This window comes from Lonchura striata, chromosome 6 (genome assembly GCF_050655825.1).
Source record: "Lonchura striata isolate lonStrDom1 chromosome 6, ASM5065582v1, whole genome shotgun sequence".
NCBI lineage: Eukaryota > Metazoa > Chordata > Aves > Passeriformes > Estrildidae > Lonchura > Lonchura striata.
The window spans coordinates 32,128,336-32,137,500 of NC_140708.1; the positions used below are offsets into that span (position 1 = coordinate 32,128,336).

The 9,165-nt window shown below is 34.9% G+C and overlaps 1 protein-coding gene across 11 annotated transcripts in view; it reads left to right on the forward strand.

Annotated features, from left to right (window-relative positions):
* Positions 1-9,165, forward strand: part of VTI1A (vesicle transport through interaction with t-SNAREs 1A) — a 266,161-nt gene that overhangs the window by 50,462 nt on the left and 206,534 nt on the right. For 8 of the 11 annotated variants that reach the window (XR_014956324.1, XM_085583713.1, XM_085583712.1 and 5 more), the window contains one exon: positions 5,855-5,875. The exons of the other annotated variants lie outside the window; for them this stretch is intronic. Coding sequence is in view for 7 of the 8 variants with exons in the window: in XM_085583713.1 (XP_085439839.1) it covers positions 5,855-5,875 (21 nt within the window). In the remaining variant the exon portion in view is untranslated. The remainder of the gene's footprint in view (positions 1-5,854; positions 5,876-9,165) is intronic. 11 annotated transcript variants of the gene reach the window in all.

A 9,165-nucleotide genomic window follows, 5' to 3' on the forward strand; every position in this document is an offset into this window, starting at 1 on the left:
TTCCTTGTGTGATTCCTCCTTTAACCAGATTTTCTCTCCTTGTACCAAAAACACAAGTTGTACTAAGAGCGTGCTTTCATAATGCAAGTTGTACTAGGATGCAGAGTGCTATCCACCTCTTTTAATGAATGAAAGCTTGATAATCCTGAGGCTTTTTAAAAATCTTGTACCCGTATTGTTGTTCTGTGTACTACAGTGTGAGGATCCTGATAGACTACTGAAAATTGTGAAGGCAATACTTTCTTCAGGAGTCTTTGACCCACCTGTTAATATTTCTTTTTGGGATGAAAAGGGGAATATTTCTTTTCATTCTAAAATTTGTTATCCAAGTCTTCTATTTTTGGAGTTAGAAGTTAGCTGAAAGTTTTCCTAGTGGTCATATTTTCTCTTCTAGCCAGATAGAATCCAAATTATTTTGCTAATGAAAGAAAAAAGGGTTTAAATGTTTACTTGATAAATTTGTTATTTAATAAGGAAATAGATCAGAACAATGTTCTGAAATTTTTTTGTATCTTCCACAGTCAGTATTGGCTCAGCTCCACTAAGGACAGGAAAAGAAAGAGACTTATCTTGTACAAGGACTTTCAAAACACAGACCCCATAACCCCAATCTTATAGAGTATTTTAAACACACTGAATAAGTTTTAAACTCTCTAATAGACTTTAACTCGTATATGAATGAAATTAGATACATTATCTGAAGATATAAGACTGGAAAATAGCAGCTCTGATATCTATGTAAAGACTTAAATTTAAGGGATGTTAATCTTCATATTTATATGTGATAGAAAGTGGAGATTCCAAAATCTGAGTAAAATAAAGAGGGGATTTTATACCTAAATAATGTATTTATGGAGAAGATTATTTTGGGGGGAAGAGTTCCACAGTCTGTATGTCATGATTGTAAATGAAGTCCTGTGAAACCGTTAAGGTTCTCATTTTATTTCTCTTAAGGTGCTGCTACTTTTACATTTCAAGAAAAAAAATGTGTGAATTCAGACATAAAAGGGCAATTGTGATAAGAAGTTTTACTTATAACAGAATATCTTATGTGTAGGGATGAGATAAAATATTTTATTTTCACTTTTTAAAGAATGTTTAAATAACTGGTTCATGTGAGCACTTGCTGTGACTGATCTTTTTTCCAAACTTGGTGAAAGAGACATGTTCTCATCTCAAGGAGCTAAATGATACCTTCAACCATTTGTCAAATTTGGGCTTTTTCTTCGAATTGACCACTATTTAAATGGAAGAAAAACTTGTCTGCTGAAGGACTCTTGTATAGTTTTTTAGGTAATCAAAAACCTTTTCTGTAGCCCAACTTGAAATTATTACCTCTGTACCTTTTAAACTTTCTTGAAAAATATAATGAAATAGCACCATAAAGGAGTCACCTAATTTCTTTTAAAAATGTGAATGCCAGAATTTTTAAAATACATTATGTATTGTGTTGTTCCAATAATCAATATCGCATTCTCTTTTCTTATTTAATATCTTTATTTACCTGCACTTACATATATATATGTAGATATGGGTGCAAGCAGTTAGTGCAAAGACTTCAACTGGTATTGAGCTTATTCAAATGTGCAGCTTTCAAAATCAAGAACTAGACACTGAACATGAAATATTGTTGTTTTTAACTCAGTAACCCCAGGTTTAATATGCTTTCGCTCCTATACATTATTATAGCAGTAGAAAACTTGGAGTAAATGATGAAAGGATGCTCAGTGTGATTTAAAGCCATGTAAGATATTCGAAGAGGTTTCAAATGCTTGCTTTTGTTTTGTCTGATGGAAGTAAGTATTGGTACATGGACTGATCCTGACTAATACTGTAGGATTTTTACTTCTCAATCAGTTTGGATTAGGTTAAATTAGTTTAACTGAAAAATGGTGGGTTTGTTTTTCCCCAATTCAGTCACCAGCTGTGAAAAGGGAGAGAAAGGATTCCTTTTCTGACAGAGGAGGTATTGATAAAACTTGCAGCTCAGAATTGTTCCTGTCCCAAACCACAAAGATTGGTAAAATCTGCCAATAGAAATATTGAATACCTGCGTAGTCAGGGTTGTTACCCAGAGGAGATAAGAGATATGAGTTGTTGTCTTTGTCATTGTGATAAACATTTGCATGATGTTTTTGGTGGAGAGAGAAGACAAAAGGAACTTAATGCTTGCTGGCTAGTATGACCATACTAAAAGGCTGGAAATAAAACAGATCACTGTTGGAAAACTAAATTATTAGGATCTTTTCCTCATTCACCTTTTCTTTTTTTAGTTGTGTTTCAAAGGTACAATTACAGTAAACCACAGCCAAGTTATAAGCTGTAATGAGTAGGATGATAGGTATAAGTTTCCAATTGTTCTCTCCGGAAGAAAAATTGAAGTACAAAGAACAGATTGAAGAATAGGTAATGGCGATTTGTCTTTTGTCTTCGTCATTTTCCCAACATGTCTCCCAAAAGTAGCAGTACTACCATTGTATCTAGATGGCACTTAGAATAACTTGGAATAGAATTCCCTTCTAATGTTTTTAACAAGATTTAACTGCTTTTACCAGATAGAGCATATTGACATTTCCTGTAAGAATTTGTAAGAATTATATAATTCTACTATTATTGAAAGTTTCTTTTGAAATAAGTGCAGCTTGTTGTCATGAGACAGGTAGTGAATGATATAGTGCTCTTAATGATCCTAGAATTCAGTAAAGTCATTGCTTAACATACTTTAACTTTTTCTTAATTTGAGTCATATGAATGTAGTCAGATGAGGCGCTCATAGGTTGAAAATCAAGAAATGTCACTTCTTGCATCAAAAAAAAAAAAAACAACCACATTACAAACTCAATCCCAAAAATCTACTGTGTGCTTTGGGTTGTTATTTATTTTCCAAGAGTGGTCTTAAACAGGCTGTTGCTTTCAAGTCTTGTTTGTCATCCTGGCCACCAACATTTAGCAAATCCCTTGAAACTTTTGAGTTTTTTGGTGAAGTGATACACTGCCTAAAGTTGTAGGTTCACTTTAATAATAATAGAACCGTTTTATGTAGCAAGTTGCATGTTTTCAAGGAAGTATATTTTGGGTTAAATCAGAAATCTCTCTCAACTGAAATTGTGAGGTTCAGTATTATCAACTATTTTGAGGTGTAACAGTGTTCTTTTCTCTTTTGCAGCTATGTTCATTAGTAAGTTTAAATAAATTCACATTGGGTTAAACTGCATATCCATATACCCATACATTCCATACGTGATTCATGGTGAACAAATATTTTGTGTCTACTTAATTTCTGACTACAAAGTTGTGATAATATTAGATTTGGGCTTGCTGTGCATAAAGTGTGTCAAACTTCAGCTACAGACCAGGGGGTGAAGTTGGTCAATTTAATTCGCCAAGATCTAAAGAAGGTCGGTATCATTTCATATAGCCCTGGCAGAGCAGATCATTACCAGACACAAATCTGTTCGTTACATGCCGAGGGTTTATAGCAAAATAAATAGACTGTCATCATAAGTTCAGAAAATTGTGTGTTCGACCCACGATAATGTGTAAAGGGCGTTTAATAGAGTTCAGCATTTATTCGTTATCTATATGCGGACAGAGACGGCGGTGGCGTTATCAGCTTTTTAAAAAAAATTCGGTAGTTTTGTGTCACGTGATGAGCCTCGTGGCCACACGCCTGCGTGCACACACCACACTCACATCCCATCTCGCTCTCTGTGGTGCAGTTTTGATTTTAGTCACAGCAGAAGGCTTAGCCACAAGAGATTCCACTGGTTCAAACCAGCGTAAACCAGATTTTTTTTTTTTTTTTTTAGCCTACAAAGGAACAGATTACCTCTTGTATCGAATTCTGTTTTGCAAAAAAAAAAAAAAAAAGAAAAACATAATCTTTGTTTCAAAAATATGCTGATTATCATAACCTAAAATGGTGGCTGTGCACGTCTTAACGCTGTTTACAGTTCAGGAGTGAGCATAGGAAAAATAATGTTTCAAAATAGAAATGTAAAGGTAACACATTTTCATCAAGGGCATTGTTAAATGCGGGAAAAATACATCTTTTGTTAATTTGAATGAATATCTTTCAGCCAATGTTAAAAAAGACCCCAACCCTCTCCCATTACTTAGCTTAACTGCAAATCCCATGCCAAGCTTAAATTCAGCCATGCAGCACAAACAAGATAGAACATTTTTGTTTGGGACCTATTGAAACAGCAAATGTGCAGCATTTTAAAACTCTCATTGATTATAGCAGGGTGGCATGCCCGGACGGGCTCTATTGCGGGAGAGTCGTTTTAAACTTTGGCCCTTTAAGTATCATAGTCAACTGAAGAATGGTGGCCTCAGAAAGAAAAGATAGCTATGTGATCAACTCCCAAATCGTCTCTTTCTAAAGAGCCTTAATGTTTGCCTTTTTGGGGGGAAAAAGGGCGGGGGGAAGAGCTGGAGAAAGAGACCAATTTATGATAGGCCCAGCACTTGAATTTAAGCACTGGTTTGGCTAGCAGTGAGGGTTTTTTTATTCCAAATTGTAGCAAAGTTCCTTGAGCTTGGTGCAGAAGAGCTGGCCCGGTTCAATTCGGGGTGGTGTAGGAGCCCCCCTAATTAGATCTCATTAGAGCTCCTGTCCCTTCTGGTAACGGGGTGAGGCAAACCTTCAGTTTTAGACGAGCCATATGAGACAATAGAGAATAATGGAGGTTCTTTTGTTTCCTTCCTGCTGGTGAGACTTTATTAGTAGTAAACATTCTCAGCTTACACATGTGTTGAAAATTAATGTTATGAAACTGTAGGTGAAGTATCAGCATAAACTGAGATAATTGTGTAGCTGTTGTAATTTCGAACTGGAATCGGTGAGAGAACTGTAATTTTTTTTATATAGGGCATTCTCGTGCAGATATTTGTTGTGAGTAATTATACATTTTGTTCCAGTACAAATAATTTATCTATCTCTCTAAGGAGCGAGTATATTACAACATAGCTTGATAATCAGTCTGGAGTTTTATTTAGTTTTATAGCAAAGCTGCCAGAGCAATATTAGTGTTAGATTGTGTTGATTTACAAGCATAAATAAATAAGTATAAAATTTTATACTATATAAGCATACACACACGCTCTATGTGCATATATATACACACACTGTATAGTGTTCTGGATCAAGAACCTGGAATGGGTCTTTTCTGATAGAGATATGTTTCCTGTTGTTCCCTATTCCTTTGTCTATTTTTAAATATGTTATTCAATAAACCATAGTTCTGAGCCATTTAACTAAGCTGCTTCATTTTTTTTTTACCTGGTAAAACCCCTCAGTATGAAGTTCAATAATAAAATTAAATAATACTGTTACCGTAGAATTCAGATATATAAAAATTGAAATACTGAAATACATGCTATAAAGATGCAATCATCTATTAATAAGTTAGAATCTGCTAGTAAAATAAGAAATCTCTTGTCACAACTAAAATATACAGAAAACATTCTGAAAACTTGTATATACAAAACCACTTCAGCTGTACAATCTTCGAAGAGAGGAATAGTAAACTTGTTTTTTTCTTTATAATATAGACTTCTATGAAGTCATTCCCCTTTATTTCATGATGGTGTCTTAGATGTGGTTTAAAAGAGAATTTCACACTATTCTCTTTGTTTAATGTGACAGTGTGAGAAAGTGATCTTTATTCGTTCAAAAAACTCTGCATGTAGTCTATGTTTAGGTTCTTTTAATGTGTTTGTCTGTGATTTTTAAATGCTAAACATGTAAACAGATAAATTGTCAATGTTAATTCTGTATCCTGTCACACAACTGATCTTTCTTTCCTGCCATTTCTTTCCTTTTTATCTTTTTTGTGCGTTCATGTTGCAGTTGATAAAATTACGTGAAGAGGTGAGTACTTTCTTGCTTTTTGTTGTCTAGCTTTCCCTTTAAAGCTGAGTTTCTAAATCTGAAGTAGATCTTTTTGTTCATTGTTGCAGGGAAATCTACACAAAGCAAAAATATTGATTACATTGCTTTAAAATATTCACTGTTGTGCCTCTTTTTCCCTAATAATTGTGTACTTACACAGGAATCTCTAGATCAATCCTTAGAAATTAACATTCTTTGATAGTGGAATTTTTTTAAAAGGCACTAGAAAAAGAAGGGTGGAAAAAAACTCTATTATTTGATCTCTCCAAGAATACCATGATCAAATCAGGTATAGTAATAATCATGCTTGCATCACAAAATCTTTGATAGGGAAAGTACATTTATACACTGACATTGAAAGTGAAAGCATTGCTTTGGTATAAACCTCTGCTGAAACATTTTTAAGATTACATGGTATTTCACAGTGTTTGGAGTTTGGTGTGAGGTATTTAAATAGCTTATGTATTATACTGGAGATTGTATATTCACTGAAAATACAGTAGAGGTAGAGAGACCTACACACATATCAATATTTATTATTTATTTGTGAGTGCTGTAGATCTGTAGGTGTAACACTAGAGATCAGTATTCCAGAACACCTTTCTTCCAGTTATAAAATGACTCATAAATATTTAGAAAGAAGCCTATTTTAATGGTCAGTTCCTCAAATGCTTCAGTATATTTTCTGAAATTAATGTCTGCTTTTGCTTACTGTTGTAGCAAAGCAGGTATTTGAACTGCTATTTTCTTATTTCCTAGTAGCCACTGAAAAGAAGGGCTAACTTAAAGTCAAGTTTGTTTATAGGTCAGATTTCTGGAGGATTTTATGTGGAAAACTTGGACCAGTGAAGTGTTTGAATAAATATATTTAGAAGCACAAGTATTTTAACATCACTTATTTGTCTGGTATCTTCTTTGTGGAACGTGTATGCCCAGTAATGTATCAGTAATATATACTGAACTCTGCAGGAAAGGATTTGTGAGTTTTAGAAATGGTGATGACAAAGAATTGTAAAGTAACCAGATTAAGGACAATTACAGAGAATTCTTAAAAACAGGTAGGTATTTGTGATACAAAGATTCTTCACTAGTTCCCTAATTTTTCCCCCTCTTCTCATAGAGCTGATATTAATATGTAAAAGCTATAGAGTAAAAGAGTTAACAAAAAAAAATTAAATTAAATAAACATGTAACCACATTAAAGCCTTCCCACCACTGCTGAGCTCCCCTCCCCAACAGTCCCAGTATTTAAACAGATGACAGTATTGTTGCAAGGGTCTGTATAGCCTGATTTCTGAGGTTTTTCAGAAGACCAAGGTTCATTTTCTCATCCCTTCAACAGCACCTGCATGTCTGCTCCTGTGCTTTTGCAAAGAGTGCAGTAGGATAATTTTTCTTTGCAAACATAAGATTATAGTTTTATAAAGACTCCTAATTTTTAAATTTGCTCTGAAAATTTAATTATACATAAAGAACAAAGCTGCTGCTTATCATCTGCTTTTCTTTTTGAAATAGCTATGAAGACAAGTAAGAAAATTCAGGGTGTTATTGCAAAGGGGCTGCAACTTGGGAGCTATACTGAATTCAGCTATACCTTTTGGATTTTATAAATCCTCTGTGTTTGCCACCTAAAAAAAAAAAATTGACATTGCTTCTGGTAATTATTTCTTTTTTTGCTTTTCTTTGCTAGCCTCATAAGTTAGATTTTTTTTTTCTCTCTGCATATGGTGAAAGCAGCAGAAAATAAACTAAATAAAGGAATTTATTACTTTGTCTTGAACAAAATTGTGCTGGTAGAGAGAAAAATAATTTAAAACCCAATTGTTGGCATTCTGTTCTCTGCATGTAAGTACCCACTCTGTGTTGGATAGGTTGTAAATGCAACGGTGTTTTTATACCCAATGCAAAATGCACATTAAAGTTTAAATGAAGGCTAGTACAGTGACTCAGGCATAATTCTTAACTCGTCACAGAGTGAAACATCAAGGCATCCCCAATTATAGTTCTCCTAAGGAGGTATGAAGTGATCTTAAAAGACATTGTGGTTTGCCATACTGTTTGTTAATAAAACCTGCGCGTCCTCTCATTACAAGGCTCTATTCTGGCACCCTTGCCGTACACAGGCTTCCATGGAGGCTGTGTCGCTCTGTCTTTTGAGCTCCTGAGATCTCAGTTTGAATCCAGCCCACATGGAATGACTAAATCTCTGCTGATAGTGTGCCACTTTGCTAAACTTCCTTATATAACTCCAGATAGAAGCTGTTTCTGAAGCTGCAAGAGAATCACCTTGCTACCCTCCTCAGAGTGCAGGGGGTACTGTGGGAGAAGGAATTTGGGGAGGGGTGGGAAGCAGTTGGAAGCGTCAGCTGCTGCTATAGGGCATTGATTTCATGTCCAAAGGACAGGGTGCCTCCAAATCCAAACAATGTAAATGACACCACCCTTTATAATAAAATTAGGTTTCATTATAGAATGCCTTGGGTGGAATGGCTCTGAAATCAAGTTAAGAAATGGCTCTGAGTTAGTGTTAGCACCAAGTTCACAGGGCTTTAGTGTTCTAATTTCTTGTAGTAAGACTGAACTGGGATGGTAATTATTTTCTTTAAATGTGGCTTAAATGGTATAGAAAAACATACAGTCAAACACTAATTTTTTTCTGTTGGGTAGTTCTCTCAGCTTGTGATGTGAAATCTGATTGTTTCCCCCTCTTTCCCTTAACATTGGGATGGTGCTTTCATTTCCAGTATACAGCCCTGTACATCTGTTCTGTGATCAGTGTTCACTCCTTGTGCTCACTCCCAGCCTTTGGTGGTTTTTTAAGTATCTCCTCTCTAACTTTTTAGGATTCTTACCCTCTAAACTCCTCCTTTTTATGACCCACACCTCCCACCCTCTTTCCCTTCTACTTTTCTTTCTTGAGAGACATCTATGTGAGTCTTAGGTTTCTGAGGGTTTTTACAAAGTTTAAAATACTTTGTAAAACACTAGTTCAATATCATTTGGAGGGGTACTGTTTGGAGAAAGGCACCATACTTTTTCTTATTTCTAATGGGCGATGAAGAGGAGCTAGCAGATGTTATAAAAATATGCCTTTTTAAAAATAATTAAGCAAAATTAACACTAATTATCTAGATTGACCATGAGTACTAAGAACATGCACCACTCTAGCTGCTGTCATGATTTCAATTAAAGCATTGTAGCTTGTGGTTTTAAATTTTATTAAGTGCTTGCGCTGATTATTTTTTTCTTGGTGGCCTGCCCCCCATGAA